The sequence below is a fragment of the Penicillium roqueforti genome (genome assembly GCF_015533775.1).
Source record: "Penicillium roqueforti strain LCP96 04111 chromosome Unknown scaffold_05, whole genome shotgun sequence".
NCBI lineage: Eukaryota > Fungi > Ascomycota > Eurotiomycetes > Eurotiales > Aspergillaceae > Penicillium > Penicillium roqueforti.
Genome location: NW_024067569.1, coordinates 767,668 through 783,499, shown reverse-complemented (window position 1 = coordinate 783,499; position 15,832 = coordinate 767,668). Strand labels below are relative to the sequence as shown.

Sequence of the window (15,832 nt, the reverse complement as noted above, 5' to 3'; positions counted from 1 at the left end):
TGTAAGAAAACGTACTTCTACAGTTGAATTGGGGCAATTCGGCAATTGGTTGCTATTAGATTATTTTCGAATGTCATTATGAAGACAAAAAGATCCATTTCCCCCCAAACTCCAAGGCCTATTCCATGATACCAGACGCAATGCAAATTCCCCTTTAATCAAGTTTTTTTCTTCTTCCGGACCAAGCTCGCATTCAGCACGTTGACACTAGTCGGCTCTGATGGAGTAGGTTGCGTGTCTCCCGATCCACTCGGTGTTTGGGCATTCACAGCGGGCATGTTGTCCTCGCCCAATGACTTCTTTCGCTTGCGGATCAATCCGAGATCAAGGACATTGTTGGCGGTGGTATTGGCAGGCTGAGTAGTGCTGCTCGTGGTGTTGGTGCCGACAACCTTCTTGCCCCACGTAAGCTCATCCGCGAGAGAGGAAACTTGGTCGACGTAGAGTTTGGTACTGGCGATGACTTCTTTCTCATCATAGAAATGGTCGAGAACCGAATCCATCATCGTTTTGTAGTCCGGTTCGCTGAGAACGACTTGTCCGCGTCCGGCCTCCGGCCAGTCGAAAGGGTTGACAGTGTTAGATCCATCATCCCGGGGAAGTTTTGGGGAGGTATCTGTGGTCGTCAACGTGGCAATTTCTTCGGACTGGCTCGAGCCATTCTCCACTTTCAGCTCGCCCGAAATGGTGGAGTTGTCAGAGGAACCGCGTGTCTGACTTTCCATTGACGTCGAGTTCATCAGACCAGGAGGATTGATCACTAGCCACAGGAAGCCAACTAACCGACCAGCAGAACATTCCTGGCGGAAGGACATCATCTCCCAGAATTGGTCCAAGGACCGTACACTGCGCCAGCGTCCAGCATTGGGGGCGACAGGCTCACCTTCCTTCGATTCAGGAAGTTCACTGTCCAGGTCGACGAGGAAACGAGTCTTGGGATCGTCGGGGAAACGAGGCACTAAGCAGCGGGGAGGAGCCGAAGGGTCGTGGTACAATTGCTTCAGTGGGTAGCTGTTGAGCCACCGTGGGCGATCCTGTGCATCGGTCTTGGCCGTAGGCGGAAAGAAATTGCGCGTTTCAAAGCGGTCGCAGCTTGGAACGATCAAGTATGCGGTGGCAGAGGCCTTGGCAGCTTCGACTGTTTGATCCAGCGCTTTCGTCTCTTGAAGAGCAGACTCTGGCTCGTGCTCGCGTAAAATCGGATCGAGAACACAACACCACCACTTGATTAAGCCTCGATCGTCCAGAACATGCTTTTCGGCGTTCTCAATACTGCCCGGGAATAGGTACTGATTCTGGGCGCGGGCGAACAGCGACACGACCAGGCGTACACCGGGCCGCTGGCGGGTTCGCGCCAGAAATGAGAGAAATGTATTTGAGACCAATCTCAGAACAGAGACCTTGCGCGGTAATTTTAGGAGATGCAGGAGACCAGTCGAGTCGGCTTTGGAGATGAAGATGGTGGTCAAGTGGGCCGTGTTGTAGACCATCACCTCCATTCCGAAGATAATTGTTTCACCGTCATCATTGGCGTCAATTGACACGGAGAGGAAATGATTTTCGCAGAATGTCGGCTCGGAGACCTGGCCCGGCGCAGCTGCAAAGAGAGCCTCGCAGGGAGTAGGAGTTGAGGAGACATGGCGAACGGTGATCTCAACCCCCGTGGGGAGTGCCTTGGCCAAGAGATCTGCCAGATCTACCGCCATTATTGTTCGTCCAATTAGAGTCGTGGAAAAGGTGAAGAGAGGAGCTGAAGACGGAGCTCGATTTCACACCCTTGAAGATCACGTGCCAGGAACATATTTGTACCGCCAGTCCAAGGGGGTCGATATACAGACATTTGGACATCTTTGATGCGGTAGTCCAATTGCGTAGGTGGTGATGAGGCAGTGAAGACTTTAGCAATGGGATTGAGGCTAGGTAGATGACCTTAATGAAAGAATGTGGCGAAAGGCTTATTGCATAGACTATAACGCTTGGTGCCGAGCATGCTATACTACGATGAATGAATATGCGATATTTGACGCGTTAACGCTTGTGCTCTCACCAGCTCTTGCACATTCACTCGCTCTTGCCCTTTCACCAACCTTTTCCACGCTTATTCTCTCAACCACAACTCAAATCTCACTCAATCCAAACTCTGCTACTCGTGGACACAAGCAGAATCAAACATACCATTGAAGGTAAGCAAGACTAATCAGATTAATCTTTCATTGAGCGGACCAATTGTACTAATATGTCATCGAACATGAGAAGCCCGGCTTCAAGTGTAACAGAGCCGCAACCCGGTCACACCGAGAGTACTTATCAAGATGTCTTACAACCCCCCCGGGGACTTCATAGGTAAGTCTATACTTGTGTCACCTCACTATAATCAGAATAGCCACTAATCATGCATCCTAGTGCCCGACATCAACACACAGGAAGTCTGCACTCAGTTGCAGATCCGTTACGCCTGCGGTCACTCGACAGGCGGCGAGTTCGTTAAATGCCCACGGCACGTCAAAAAAGAGGACGAACGCTGCACCAGCCGTCAAATCAACCATGTAGATGTCAAGAATTCGTCGCACAAGTGTCGCCTATGCCTGCGAAGTGAATGAGATATGGTATGGTATCCAATCGGCGGGAGTTGATGGTGAGCTTTATCTTGAGATCGTCGGAAGGGCGAAGACGAGGGTTATGGCATATGAATATCACATTGACAAAGGAGCCGATACTGTCTATCTTTTAATCAAGGAGAATCCGGAAAGAATCCGACTAGGGTTATTAACATAAATCCCTGTAAAAAGCCACACACGGGGCATTGATGTAATGGTACATAAGTGATAGTAGGACCTTGGTACCATAGTTGGGCCGGATGCCACTTAAAAGTAAGAAGCCACAGCATCTAGATCATCGGCATTGAGTAGAATGACTCCTTCTCTCAAAAGAGTCCTCCAGACAAGGTTTCGTGCACGAATCGGGAAGTGTGGCGTGTTCCAATATCTAGCCCCAATACCGCGCTCATTTGCGGTGGAAATTTGGTCCCGGAGAGCTTTGAGTTGGTCGTCTGAGAGAATTGGATCTGTATCGACAGTTATCTTGCCGACGGCTTCCCGGAAATTCGTCGAAGCAACAGGCGAGATAACGCCAGTTATATCGGCATATTTGGGATCATTGAGATCTGCCAGCGGCGCATCGAAGAAGTAGTCTCGGTCTTTGATGGGCGCTACCATATCGAACGGTGTCTCTCCGGTGCCAATGATGGTGACGGGTCCATTGGTAACGGTTTTGCCATCCTTGACGGTAGTTAAGTAGCCCTTCTCTCTTAGAGGCTCTAAAGCGGCAATTACCGCCTGGAACGTCTCGGGGCCGGATGTTTTCACATCAATGAAGAAGTAAAGCGTTTGGTCGGGAACGGTATCCCACACACCGCTGTTTCAAGAAAGCATTAGCAGTGAGACCATATCGGGTCCTGGCCAGATACTCACTTTTTAGTTGGCGATGATATAAATGGACTCTCGGGGTTCTGGCGCTCTAGCACGTCTAAAATTGGGTTGATATACAAGGATTCAAGAGTTCGAGACTCCGTCAGGGCGGATTCATCGTGGCCAACCTTGTCTAATTAGCATGCTACCCAGAAGAGCGCGCAAGGCATCATCGGTTAATTAAGCTCACATAGAGGGTGCCATTGTATAACCAGACATCGGCTTCGGTAGATGTGCAGCCATGTGAGAGACCTGTGCATGGTAATGTTAGGGATAATCAGTTAGATAGTAGAGCTCTGCATACCGGTATAGAAAGGCTCGTCTCGCCAATAGTCACTTTGGGATAATCAGCGGATGAACAAGTTTGGAGTGACCATGAGAAGTGTCCTTACTTATGAGAATGAACAGGAATCTAGAGATTCGTTGCATCCAGGGTTAACAATATTCCAGATGGCGGAAACCCCACAGAGTTTATCGATACATGGTGCCACAGATAGACTCACGGGTAATAGATCTCTTGTTAGATCAGTGGGATACCTATAGTCTGGGCTGCCATGGGTGTTTTTTAAGATGCTCTGTAGGCTAGAGGTGATCGCCCCGAGAGCTGGATCCGGACCCGCGAGGAGAGCCACAGCAACGCTAGAGAGGAATAACATGAAGGCAGAGGGCATTTAATGACAAGATCACCCGAATAATTGACCCGCCTTTATATATCGAGCTGGAGTTGAAAGAAGGTGGAATTCAATTGACTGAATTGGAGAGGCAAATTGCGATGACGATCGGAACCCGGACTCACGTGTTTCCACAAGGGGTATCCATAACATCGAGGTCGAACATTTTCCAAGTTAGTATAGAATGAATCGAGTTGATCATTTGAAACTGATTATATCTATCATGTGGTCGCTCTCTCGACTCTTAGAAAAAGAACAGCCAAAGGGCAATCAAAGTGCGACACCAATTAAGAGCTGATCGCACTGGTCATTTACTTGAGAGACTACAAGAAACCGAGAATAGTAATGTATGGTATTTGGCATGAATGGCAGACATGGATTTAAGAAGGTGCTAAAAACATGAAAATCGCAAGACCAGCACCGTCGTCATGGAACTTGAAGGCGGAAGACAGCGAGATTGTAGAAGAAAAGGTCTGATTATGAAAGAGACCCATACGTCACGGAAATATTGCCTTAAACCTCCCGCACACTTGGCGAAGAGGCAGCTCCAGAGTCTTGTGAGTTCCGACCCCGAAGGCTGAGGTTTCCGATACGTTGGACCAGGTTGCTGCCCACAGCATCAACTGCACCCTTGGGCGCAAGCAAAGTCGGGCCTTGAGCGGCAGCTTCTTGGACTCTGAAGAGTTTAATGGCTGTGCCGTTCCAAACACCAACTGTTCCTGGAGTTGCACCAGAAGCGGAACCCACTACCATCTCGCTGGAGAAGATGAAGCCCCACAGCAACGATTCGTACCAGCCCATGGAAAGTGCGGACCACTCGAATGATTGCACGCGAACCGGCGTTGGTTCGGAGATTATACTTGTAACCCCAGGCTCTTCAGCAAATGATGGAAGATTGTGGATTAGTGTACGGGCCTCCGGACTAGCAGCGCTGGCAAGCGCTGCATCGGGTATATGAGGTGCAATGGCTGAGATTATGGTAAGGATTGTATGCAATGGAAGCTCTGGCAACCAAGACTCGAGCTGGCAAATATTGTTAGTAGCGAAACATTTATTGGAAAAATGATTCGGTCTGCATAGACTTACCCATGGGACGGTTGGTGTGAAGCCACTAGGAGAGGGTGTGAACAAAGCAGACATGCTTGTTTGACTGGTCATGCTGTTCTGCCGGGAGAATGGAGGATGTCCAGCTGGTTTCTTTCCTCGTGCCTTTTCGGACATTCCTCGCACCTGCTGCACTCCGTTCTCATCAATGGTGGATGCCATGGAGGGTCTCCGTGAGGTATGAGTTGAGAATGATGATTGAGACGGAGTCTGTGCCCCATCTTCACGTTCATCATCGGAGTCATCATCGCCAATTGCAAATGGGCTGTTTTCTTCGGGGATCCTAGTCAACGGCGACCTGGCACCCGAAGGAGTATGTAGATCATCCTCTGACTGCGAAAATGTAGGGCTAATAGCGACATCTGAAGAACTGCTAGCTTTCTTCTTCTCATTCTGCCGCTCGATCTCTTGTTGGCCACTCTCGAGAGTGAAAGCCCGCACGGCCTCAAAGCGTTGCTTGTACTTCAGTATCGAGTAGACAAGATATGAGTTGTCTAGATAAAGTCAGAAGCTATGACCGAAAGAGAAGATCTGGGTAGGGTAATTACCGATGAACTTGTGCTCGAGGATGATGTTAATGAAGTCAAGCAACGATGCAAGAAGAGTATGATTGGATTCGTTCGCCAACAAGAAGCTGGGCGCGGACATAGAAGAGAAAAGCTGAATGACCTTTGAGCAGGCGCTGGGAGAAATATGTTCGATATAGGGAGCGATGTTGTTGAGGATGATCAGAAGTGGAGGATACACAGTGTCTAGGTTCCCCTTGCTGGTTGTCATCAACGTGTGAATTGACTGTGCTGGTTAGTATGGTATTATTTAGATGGAACAAAAGACAAACCATAATCAGATAGTCGGCATAAGATCCCCGGAACTTGAGCAGTCGGATCGATTGTGGTAAGGTCTCTTGAGCTTCGAAACTGTTGTTCAGGCTCTTCGCAAATGTCGACTCCGCACTCATTGTCTGAAGGATGAAAACGCACATCCGGACCACTCCTTGTTTGGAAGGATCCATTCTATATTCCATCGCATAGAAGATACATAGAACAAGGAAGTCATGGGAGCGATTGGAGTCGATGATAAATGACCGGAACCTTTTGTTGCATTGCAAGGTCTCCCAGAAAAGGACCAACATCTCAGGGGCCCATTTTACCGATTTTTGACTCCCAGGAAGATACGAAGCGGTAGCTTGCATCTAGTTTGATCAGTTAGCATAACTTCTTAATACACGAGTAAGCAGAGAATAAATACCGGCTGGTTCAGAATTCTCGTCATGCCATCCACCAGGAACTGGAAGTCTTGAGGTCTATGTAGCCTGCCGAAGTAATGGCGATAATAATTCTTCGGTGGTGTTCCACGGCCATCTTCTGGAATAGGATACATCAAAAGGACAAGAAGAAGTTGCACGCAATAAATCACCAAAATCTGCCTGGGATCTTTCCAAACAACGTGGTCATATGGGACTCTCCACGACGCGGGGTTATACTTCATGGCCTGTTTTGGATTAGCATAGCTCCACCGCCGATTGAGCAAAACATAACATACTGTATTGAGAAGAGAGCAAAGGAGGGTCAAGACAGCCTGCTTATCTTGGCATGTTGTGATATAAGTGATTGCCTTGACACCCTGAACGGGCAATGTATCTATACCAGTCAGTAAAAGTTAGAGTACCTTGGTTGTATCAGACTATGAACTCACTAGACGGCAAATACATGGCCTTTCCAGTCAGAGTAAGCATAAGCCGCAGAATCTCGCATCGGTTGCTCTCCAATGTTTTGTTAGACCCCATAGCCGTGTTACAGCCGACACCACTCTGCCAAATTGAAAAAGAGACCTTGCTCTTTGCAGTTGGAAGTCGTGGGATTGTGAAGTCAGCAAAGAAGAGCAAGTCCATCAATGTGTCTATCAACTCCTCAGCAAGAGGCTTCAAATCTTCGTAATCCTCCGCACGCGGTGATGTCGCCTCTTGGTTACCCTCCGATTGTGCTTCGTCGAAGAGTACCTCCCCAGCAATCTGTGATTGTCTTGTCCTTCTCCTTCTCCGTGTCCAGAATACATTATCATCCCATTCCTCCAGATGCTCCGCCTCGTAAACATAGGGGAGGAGACGAGTGAGGATCCGAATGCAGTTGAGGACCTCACGCTCGGGGGCAAGATCGGGGTCGGGGAATGAGGGATGGTTTCTCAATACAGTCAGTCGTGATGCGACTGCTAGTATGAGTGTTTTGAAGTTGGGCAAGGCATGATCGCGTGTGCGTCGTATGTCAGCCGGTGTGAAAAGGCTAAAGACATCTTCGGTTGATTCAGGAAGTTCCCAGAACTGCCACCGTGGTTAGCCTCCAAGTCTCCAGGACATACAGTCAATATGTATCAGAACGTACTCGGGTCCAGTAGGGGTCGTCTGCGGGGATCTCCTGTTCCTCGGAGAGGCGGAAGATACCCTGTTTGAAGACAAGCTTGGACTCCGAAGCTCCCATAGCAAAAGGAAAGAGCTAGTAGTCACGCCGTTCTCGGTTTCATGCGGATTTTCACAGCAAATTTCGAAGTGTAAGTGATGCGAGGGCGCTTTCTGCCTGTTTATTTGCCGAGTGCTAGAAGTGGTTGGCGGTCCTAATCGTCCGGGCGCGGGATCTTGGCTTGAACACGGGGTATGGCAGATAGACCGAATGCCAACAGTACGGTTTACAGTAGACGGTACTCCGTACATATGATGAGACATCACAGCAGAATGATACCTCATCTTATATACATCTCCTTATCCTATTCTGACCTATTTGTTGCCATGTATCAAAAGGCACTTTTAGCATCCATAGGGAGGACGGAAAAAATATCCAACAGCCACCGGTTTCGGTTTCTATGAACAACACGAATGTACGTCAAATGAAACGAGCCTGTAATAATAAGCGCGAATTGGTATCCTTGAAATACATTACGAATGAAGCAACCGCTATGACATTGAACACGTTAAACACCAAAACCATGAATGACCCAAGTGCCCGTTCGCAAGTTTGTCCAGAAAGCTGGAAAGAATCAGGGGGCTCCTCCGCTAGCCGAAAGCCGGCGGCTCCTCTCATATAGCCACTTGTTCTTGACCCCCAGACTTCCTCGTTTTCCCATAAGCGGGGAAGGTGTGCCTGGGCCCATGCTCATGGTCGACTCTCCAAAGGAGTTACTTCGAGTCAGAGGGGACGAGGATCCAAAGCTCTGGCGTTGAATAGATTCTCTGCCTCCATTCGACATCGCTTTGTAAAGCAGGGGGCTGGATACAGGCGAGAAGGGTGTGCTGATGGAAGAGCGACGCTCAGAAAAGCTTGCATTCGCGGAAATTGGGGAGGGCTGTCTGCTAGCAGGACTGGCCTTGCGTGAAGAAAGCCGGTATCTGGGTGGGGTAACAAATACTGTTCCAGGCGTTGCTGGTGGTGTGGCAGCAGGATCCAAACCAAGAAGTGAGCGCTGGGTGGGGGTAAGGGGAATGTCGGAGAGGTCGTCCGTTGGCCGGAAGAGGGGAGAGAGGGCCACTATAACATTGAAAACGAAGAAGAGTTGGAGAATGAGTAACGGGATTTCTTGATAGATATGGTTGGTATCGAGTATTTGGCGTAAGCTTAAATAAGACCGTTAGCACGCGACGCGACGGATCAGAGTTCTTATCGCACTCACTAGCTTTTGAAGGTAGATCCAAATGTCCAGCTCAGTATCAAAGCTGCGCCGTTCCAAACGAGCTTCTTCACATTTTTCTGATCAAATGTAGCTGCATTTTGCCGCCGAACGATCTCTTCCAGTTGAGGGTGTCGCCATTTTCCAGGGGTCAGGGTACCCTCTGGAGTGGGAGGAGGCAGCGGAGGTGTCGCTTTCGGGGTGGAAGGAAGAAATTGAGTGGCCATTGCTACCGTGGTGAAGATGATGTCGAGAGTGCAGAGTGAGGTGAACTTGACTGGAGACTAGGATCGTGAAATCAGCTACTGATCCGTAGATGCGTAGACTGTTTTTTTGCGAGGTCTTTTTGACAAGAGGGATTGGACTCACTGATATTATGAACTAGTTTAGTACTTACCTAGAAGAGAGCAAACACAAGCAGCTGTCAGTTAGTAGTGCACGTAGCAATGAACAATTCTTCTTTCAAAAAGTCATTATTGTTGTTGTTTGGCTATAAATTGACGATCCCAAAGTGGCTGCGCTCGGCGCTCAAGGAAGGGGTTGCACGGGCATAAGTTGACCCGGCCAAGCTGACACACCTTATCGCCGTGCCCCTCAACGTCATAACTAACTAGTTGCTGACTGTTGACACTTCTTCATCTTCTGCTCCCCATATTGACCAACTAAAATGGCTGATACTTCACTTGTGGAGAAGCTGGATACCTTGGTGGCCGATGTTCTCGCCGACTGGAATATCTACACTACCATTGTCGCCGGGATTGTCCTCGCTTTTGCGGTTTACTCTGTCGTCTCGTCTCGGGATCCAGATGTGCATCCGTTCTTACTTGCTCGCCAATCGACAGCAGCCCCAATCCGCAAGCAGGGTGAATCTGCTACTTATAGGTGCCTAGAAACCCCATATGGCTTACCTCTTCGCTTCGGACTAAACGTCAAGGACCCGGGCGCCCCGAAATGGACCGGCGGTCGAAGAGGAGACCTACGTGATATTTGGAAGACTGCTGTGCGTGGAGCTATGAATGAGGATGGTACTCTTTCGGGAAATCAAGGCAAGATTTACACGGTCTTGGGTCGAAAGGCCGTCGAGCACTCTTTGGACGAGGTGACGCAAGAAATCAATGTCATCGGTCATCATCTCCAAACTTCCGGCGCGAAAACGGTGGCTGTTTGCCTTACAGACTCTATCGAGCTTTTAGCTACAATCTTTGGTGCGTGCCTTATCATCCTAGGTGTGAGTCTCGATGTCTAACCTTGCGCAATATAGGTGGTGCATTCTATGGATACGAGACGGTCATTGTGCCGCACAACCTTCCAGCCGAGACATTATCAGCACATCTTCAACAGGTAAAAGCGGATGTCCTTATTGCTGAAGCCGGATCTCTGGACCTTTCTCTCGTCGCCAAGGGTAACAATCAATTGACGCTCGTCCTTTGGGTTGCCAAGTATGGCAATCAACACATGGACTGGAACGCACTCCCCGAGAACGTCGAAGATACTCTGAAGGTTGCAGTTTGGCATGAACTGGTCGAGGAGTTCAAAGAAATCGCTAGCTATGATGTGCCTCAGTACGACCCAAAGACAGCAACCCCTGCCGTCCACACTGTTTGGCCGTCTTCCTCACAATCCGGCCAATTTATCGATTTCCAGCCAGAGGTAAGACCAGCTCAACTTGTCAACTTGTCTGATATTACTTTCACTGACATTCAACTAGAACTTGGTGTCTGCCATCGGAGCATTAACCTCCGCCCTCCCTCGTACTCAGCGTTTCAACCCAACCGACATTGTTCTTCCTATCGACTCTCTTTCTCGCACCTACCCTCTCTGCATGACTATGGCTGCACTGTTTGCCAACTCATCCATCGCCCTGAACTCTGTTGCTGGAGAGGATGTCGATTTCGCTTTGGCTACAGCTGGGGTGTCTCCCACAGTCATTATTGCCTCATCTCAAACCATGGCTGAGTACCACGACAATATCATGCGCCCGCACACTGGTATCATTTCCTCTCTTGGACGCTGGCTTCAGGCACGGACTTTAGATGCAGGAAACATGCCGACGCGCAACGTTTTCAGCCAATTGGCTCGTGTCAGTCCGACATCTGAGCTTTCGCTAGATGAATTGCGCTTGCTTTGCATCTCCCACCGTATCGATGGCGACCCTGCCGTCCATCTTACCTCTGAACAATTGACCGACCTTAGAATCTTCACCGGGGCTCGGCTTGTGTATGCCTTGACCGGCCCCGGTGTTGCTGGTGCGATTGCGCAAACAAACGCCTTTGATTATAGATGCCTCCCCGGTCCTAGCCACTTTGGCGCCCCGCTGAGTAGCACTGAGATTACTCTGACCAATATCCCTGAAGACTCCCCTTACGGCACAGAAGAGGGACAGGTACGTCGAGTCCAATTCCGCCACTTTCATATAGAACTAACATTCACGTCTAGATCACCGTCTCTGGCCCTGCTGTTGTCGGTGGCACCGTCACTCTTCCTGAACGAGGCCATATCAGCAAGGACAATACCTTGGAATTGTCTTCCTGAGCGTATCAATCCCAAAATAGCATTCTTTATAGCGTACTTGAAACTTGAACTGCCGGGACATTTGGTAATGAGTTTGTGTATATTTCATCAATAAATTTCCAACTATATGTATAAATGTTTGGCTGCTAGTTGAGCCTTTAGTAGTCTATTTAGATGTCTTCTCGGATGACACGGCTGTCCTACGCATTGCTTTTATCAGATTGCTGGTGACATGATAAAGATTACTTGGAAGAGTATGTTCTGATGACAACCCTTAAAGACTCTCACCGTCCAATATGAGCTCTCCATGCATCAGAACGCATTTCTTGTATGGGATTCATATCTAACTCGGACAGCGAATGTCATTCCTTGTTCAGGGCAGAAATCGAAGTCAGTATCCAACAAGTGGTTGAGAACAGAAAGAAGCTGTCGGTTGTCGGATTAAGCGTTGAAGAGTCGGGCAGCGGCGAGTGTTTTGAGGCATAGGCGCTAGAATAGAAAAGCTCAAAGTTGTTTGATATCGCAATTTATAAACACAGATGAAGTACAAAGGTAGTAATACAGCCACATGTATGCAAATGAGGGTCACGCCGGACGCCCTCTAACTCAATCACTGCCGGCGATTGCCGCCACCCAAGAAAGCCTTCTTCTGGCGAACATAGTTGGCCACAACATTCTCCACGCTGCGACGGTCGTGCTTGCGGTCTCTCAAGAAGTACAATCTCGCCCTTCTGCGCTTCTTCTCCGATCGCTGGACAATCTCCACGCTGTTCACGTTGGGACTGAAGACCTTGATGGACATCTCAACAGCGACACGAGTAAGCTCGTTTCGCAGAAGGAATGACGTTTCAATTCCGCGCAACTTGATGCTCAGAACAATTCCGTTGAATGGGTCGCCGTTCTTGAATGTCACTCGTACGATATCGCCCGTCTTGACACTGCGCGGGTTTCGTCGGTAGTCGAACATGGCCTTGCGCTCACCGGTAGGATCGAGGACTGCCAATTGCGATTCGGTAACTGCTGCAATGGGGTCTTTGCATGCTTTGCGAGCAGATGGCGGAGCAGGGTAGATCTTGAGGGGCTCACGCTCTATATGAGATAGCGACCATTAGTACAGCTCGCGTCGTTTCACTCGATTGGAAAGGACCTACCAGGATCCGGACGAAAGCGAAGAGGTATTTGGGATAGGAATTGCTCAGGCATGTTTGGGGGAAGAGGTACCCGTTCGGGCCTCTTCGAATAGGCCGTTGAAATGAATCGACGGTTGATGAAGGGTTGGATAGGCTCCGAGGCCCGTAGCAAGGACCTTAAGCAGCCCAGCGGGCGCATTGCTGGTAGAGCCGCCATGGTTGTGATGAGGATGTCAAGTCAAGAAAGTCGGAGTCGAGTTTTGGCCGGATCGGCAGAATTTCCGCCAAGCCTTCAATTGCCCGTTCGGGTTGCAGATAACAGCGATTCTTTTTTCTCCTCCGATTCTACGATACCGATCCACCTCGTTTTCTTGTTCTTACTTTGAGGGAAATTTATCATTCTATCAGCTACTACTCTCATACCCTGCATAGCTTCATATATAGCCTCTGATCACACATGATGGCGCAAATCGCCATGAGCAGGCTCTTCCGCCAAAGCACCACCGGCTCGGTGCGCCAGTCTATTCTGAGACCGATGCAGGCCCGCAGCTATGGTTCGAACTCAGGTATGTATTAATAACCGATCTATCGTGGTGTCAAATTCTCATCGGAGGCGTTCGGAACAGTAATCCCAACCTTCACCTCAACATCCTCCCCCGAGTTAGACGAAGCCCTGGAGCGGTTCCGCAATGAACTCTTCATACCCCTCGCTCTTCCCAAGCGACAGAGAAAGAGCGTGTTCAGAGAGAAATACGCCAAACAATTGGAAAACGAGCCGATTACCGTGAAGATTGGCGAGACCGAAGAGTTCACCCTAACGCCCAAGAAGCACCACGATCTGCCATCGAAGAAAGACGCTCTCGAGGTTCTCAAGTTGATGGTTGCGACCAAGAACTACAGCAACCTTTTCCCGTACCTCAGTGGACTCCGGATGTCAAACTATGCCATCAACAGCGACCGGTGGGAGTTCATCATTCGCAAAACCAGCGCGGCTAGCAAGCTTTCAACCATTATCGAGTGTGCCAAGCAGTCCCATCGCACCGGCTTGACTCTCAGCAACAGGAACATTGCTCGCCGTCTGTTCTTTGAGCTTCACAAGACAGCGGCGAAAGCGAATTTCGAGGGAGCCCCAACCGTCAAGGCTCTGAAATTGGCGAGGGAGGCAGCTAGCCTGATGGATGCTGATGAACACTCCGTTCGGAACCTTGAGGATGACCCCAAACACCAGCCTTTCGTCATCGGCACGCTTTTGGAGCTCAGTGCCGCCTGTGCGAAAATCGATGAGACCCAGATAGGCTTAGTCCGTAGCTACTCTCAGAAGCTTGATGCGGCCTGGTCCCGAGGAAATTTCCAGGACGACGCGTCCACTGGCTTTGAGAACATCGAAAGAGTCGAGGAGAACCTTGCCGTTTACAACGGCATGCGTTTGGCCCTCGAGTTGCCCAGGGCATCACATGACACTGGGAATTTCCAGGCTCGCTGTGATAAGCTTAAGCCTATCCTGATTTCGCAGTTGGAGAAAGTCAAGAACGCCGATGTGCTTGCAGACAATGTGGTTAAACAATTGCTTGCGGACAAGCCCAAACAAAAGATCGAGACGAACGCTTGAGCTATGTTGTGATTCCTTTTGGTGTTGATTGAGCCACATCGGCGTGTATAATACTGTACTTCCCGGATATTTTTGAGCTGGCTGTGTATTTCACAAAATAGATATCTTATTTCTGCCACATCTGATCCTGCAAGGTGCTATTTCCTGTCAGTCTCTTCCAATGACCGTGAACGACACATTTTGGTCGTAGTGTGCAGACATAATAAACTAGATGATCCTCACAAATGCATACCAGATCGGTCATATCAGATTTATCTTACGGTTTCTTCCGAGTGGGAAGTGCGAGTAAAGCGTCGGTTAGGGCCACAAGGTCACATGCATGGTGCTATATACTACTATATACTACGCCTCCCTCAGCTTTCGATAATTCAACCCACGTAAGGCAGGTCTGCAGGCAGAGATCGCTAAGTACGGCTTTAGCACTAAGCGAACCAATTTCGTCAGTTTCATCATCAGCACCGAAGGAATTGAGGTGAATCTAGCCGATAGACGTTGTCACCAACTGGGACTTGGAGGAGCCCTTAATCACCACTCTATTTTCGTTTGAAAAAATAAAATTTGCATATTCATCAGCGGTCGCATCATCATGAGTTCAATTCGTGCGTATTCATCCATTTCTTTACAGCATCATACTAACTAACCGTAGGACTGTCATCCCGATCCGACCGTGGAATCAAGGACGGTATAGGTCGCGTAAGCGCTACAGCTACCATACGCTATTACATAGTATTACCTATAGCAAAACTATCGCTGCCCCCCGTCGCCGTTCCTACTGGACTCCGTATCGTCGCGCCTACCGAGAGGGAGAGCCTCGGGATCGTCCGAGAACACAGCACTTTATTTCTTTGCGGCATCATGCTAACCGAATTTGATAGGCCACAGAAGTACTGTGTTCTCGGACGATCCCGAGGCTCTCCCTCTCGGTTGGCGCGACGATACGGAGTCCAGTGGGAGCGGCGACAGGGACGATGATGCGACCGCTGATGAAGATACAAAGAAAAGATTTCGAGCGAAAACAGAGTGGTGATTGAGAATTGGATTGAATGTTTACTGCAATGAACCTGGGGGGATTTATAGGAGATTCTAATCTCTCCCGTCGTCTTACCTAGAAGAGCGTTTCTTTGTTTGCATTCCCTTACGACCCACCTCTGGTCTTTGAAGCCGGCATACTGACGTGTTCGCTAACACAGCCCCGTTCGAGCCTTTGAGAACACGAAGCGAGGCTTCATATCTGAGAACCGTTTGTCGGGCTCCTTTTGCCTTTCTTTTTGTTGATTGAATACAGCAGTTTGAATTTTTCTTCCCTTTTTGTTGTTGTCGAACAGAGCATTTACTTTCGCCAAGCCGGAAATACGACCCGAAACAAACTATATAACAACAACACATGTGTTTATCTTGCACTAGAATTGGTTATCAACACGAAAAAGCCTTGAAAATTAGAGAGGGGGTATAATATTTGATAGCACGGCAGTGTCCATCAAGTCTTCCACGAATATAACTGATAGAAAGCATACAATAAAAAGTATAAGCAGTAGGGTATATAGCAAAAGTAGCAAAACATGACCTGGACACATAGAAATATTCGTAAGATAAAAAGGAAATGTTAGCCCAGCAACTGGCGATACTCTGATAGATATAAGGTCGTGTGATGGCAGAACTGGGAAAAATGTTCCGGAATCATGTCAT

At 48.9% G+C, this 15,832-nt stretch overlaps 9 protein-coding genes across 9 annotated transcripts; 4 read left to right on the top strand and 5 right to left on the bottom strand.

Moving 5' to 3' along the window:
* Positions 1-158: 158 nt before the first annotated feature.
* On the bottom strand, positions 159-1,706 carry LCP9604111_3479 (H3 histone acetyltransferase RTT109; the record flags this gene model as incomplete). Its single annotated transcript, XM_039071071.1, has 1 exon — positions 159-1,706. One exon carries the CDS (start codon positions 1,704-1,706, stop codon positions 159-161), a length of 1,548 nt encoding a protein of 515 aa, XP_038930746.1.
* Positions 1,707-2,312: 606 nt separating this feature from the next.
* LCP9604111_3478 (uncharacterized protein) lies at positions 2,313-2,600 on the top strand (the record flags this gene model as incomplete). Its single annotated transcript, XM_039071070.1, has 2 exons — positions 2,313-2,343; positions 2,404-2,600. The coding sequence occupies 2 exons, from the start codon at positions 2,313-2,315 to the stop codon at positions 2,598-2,600; spliced, it is 228 nt and encodes a 75-aa protein (XP_038930745.1).
* Positions 2,601-2,864: 264 nt separating this feature from the next.
* On the bottom strand, positions 2,865-4,123 carry LCP9604111_3477 (uncharacterized protein; the record flags this gene model as incomplete). Its single annotated transcript, XM_039071069.1, has 6 exons — positions 2,865-3,414; positions 3,471-3,595; positions 3,658-3,719; positions 3,772-3,803; positions 3,860-3,879; positions 3,971-4,123. The coding sequence occupies 6 exons, from the start codon at positions 4,121-4,123 to the stop codon at positions 2,865-2,867; spliced, it is 942 nt and encodes a 313-aa protein (XP_038930744.1).
* Positions 4,124-4,651: 528 nt separating this feature from the next.
* LCP9604111_3476 (Hid1 family protein) lies at positions 4,652-7,716 on the bottom strand (the record flags this gene model as incomplete). The annotated part of the gene is made up of 8 exons (XM_039071068.1): positions 4,652-5,161; positions 5,225-5,736; positions 5,791-6,034; positions 6,081-6,434; positions 6,491-6,733; positions 6,785-6,882; positions 6,938-7,559; positions 7,621-7,716. The coding sequence occupies 8 exons, from the start codon at positions 7,714-7,716 to the stop codon at positions 4,652-4,654; spliced, it is 2,679 nt and encodes an 892-aa protein (XP_038930743.1).
* A 553-nt stretch (positions 7,717-8,269) lies between these two features.
* LCP9604111_3475 (uncharacterized protein) lies at positions 8,270-9,500 on the bottom strand (the record flags this gene model as incomplete). Its single annotated transcript, XM_039071067.1, has 4 exons — positions 8,270-8,843; positions 8,900-9,180; positions 9,266-9,277; positions 9,399-9,500. 4 exons carry the CDS (start codon positions 9,498-9,500, stop codon positions 8,270-8,272), a joined length of 969 nt encoding a protein of 322 aa, XP_038930742.1.
* Positions 9,501-9,563: 63 nt separating this feature from the next.
* Positions 9,564-11,428, top strand: LCP9604111_3474 (uncharacterized protein; the record flags this gene model as incomplete). Its single annotated transcript, XM_039071066.1, has 4 exons — positions 9,564-10,101; positions 10,158-10,546; positions 10,605-11,279; positions 11,333-11,428. 4 exons carry the CDS (start codon positions 9,564-9,566, stop codon positions 11,426-11,428), a joined length of 1,698 nt encoding a protein of 565 aa, XP_038930741.1.
* A 589-nt stretch (positions 11,429-12,017) lies between these two features.
* Positions 12,018-12,754, bottom strand: LCP9604111_3473 (mitochondrial 54S ribosomal protein bL19m; the record flags this gene model as incomplete). Its single annotated transcript, XM_039071065.1, has 2 exons — positions 12,018-12,496; positions 12,559-12,754. The coding sequence occupies 2 exons, from the start codon at positions 12,752-12,754 to the stop codon at positions 12,018-12,020; spliced, it is 675 nt and encodes a 224-aa protein (XP_038930740.1).
* Positions 12,755-12,997: 243 nt separating this feature from the next.
* LCP9604111_3472 (uncharacterized protein) lies at positions 12,998-14,146 on the top strand (the record flags this gene model as incomplete). Its single annotated transcript, XM_039071064.1, has 2 exons — positions 12,998-13,103; positions 13,164-14,146. 2 exons carry the CDS (start codon positions 12,998-13,000, stop codon positions 14,144-14,146), a joined length of 1,089 nt encoding a protein of 362 aa, XP_038930739.1.
* A 586-nt stretch (positions 14,147-14,732) lies between these two features.
* LCP9604111_3471 (uncharacterized protein) lies at positions 14,733-15,173 on the top strand (the record flags this gene model as incomplete). The annotated part of the gene is made up of 3 exons (XM_039071063.1): positions 14,733-14,745; positions 14,793-14,828; positions 15,022-15,173. The coding sequence occupies 3 exons, from the start codon at positions 14,733-14,735 to the stop codon at positions 15,171-15,173; spliced, it is 201 nt and encodes a 66-aa protein (XP_038930738.1).
* Positions 15,174-15,832: the final 659 nt, after the last annotated feature.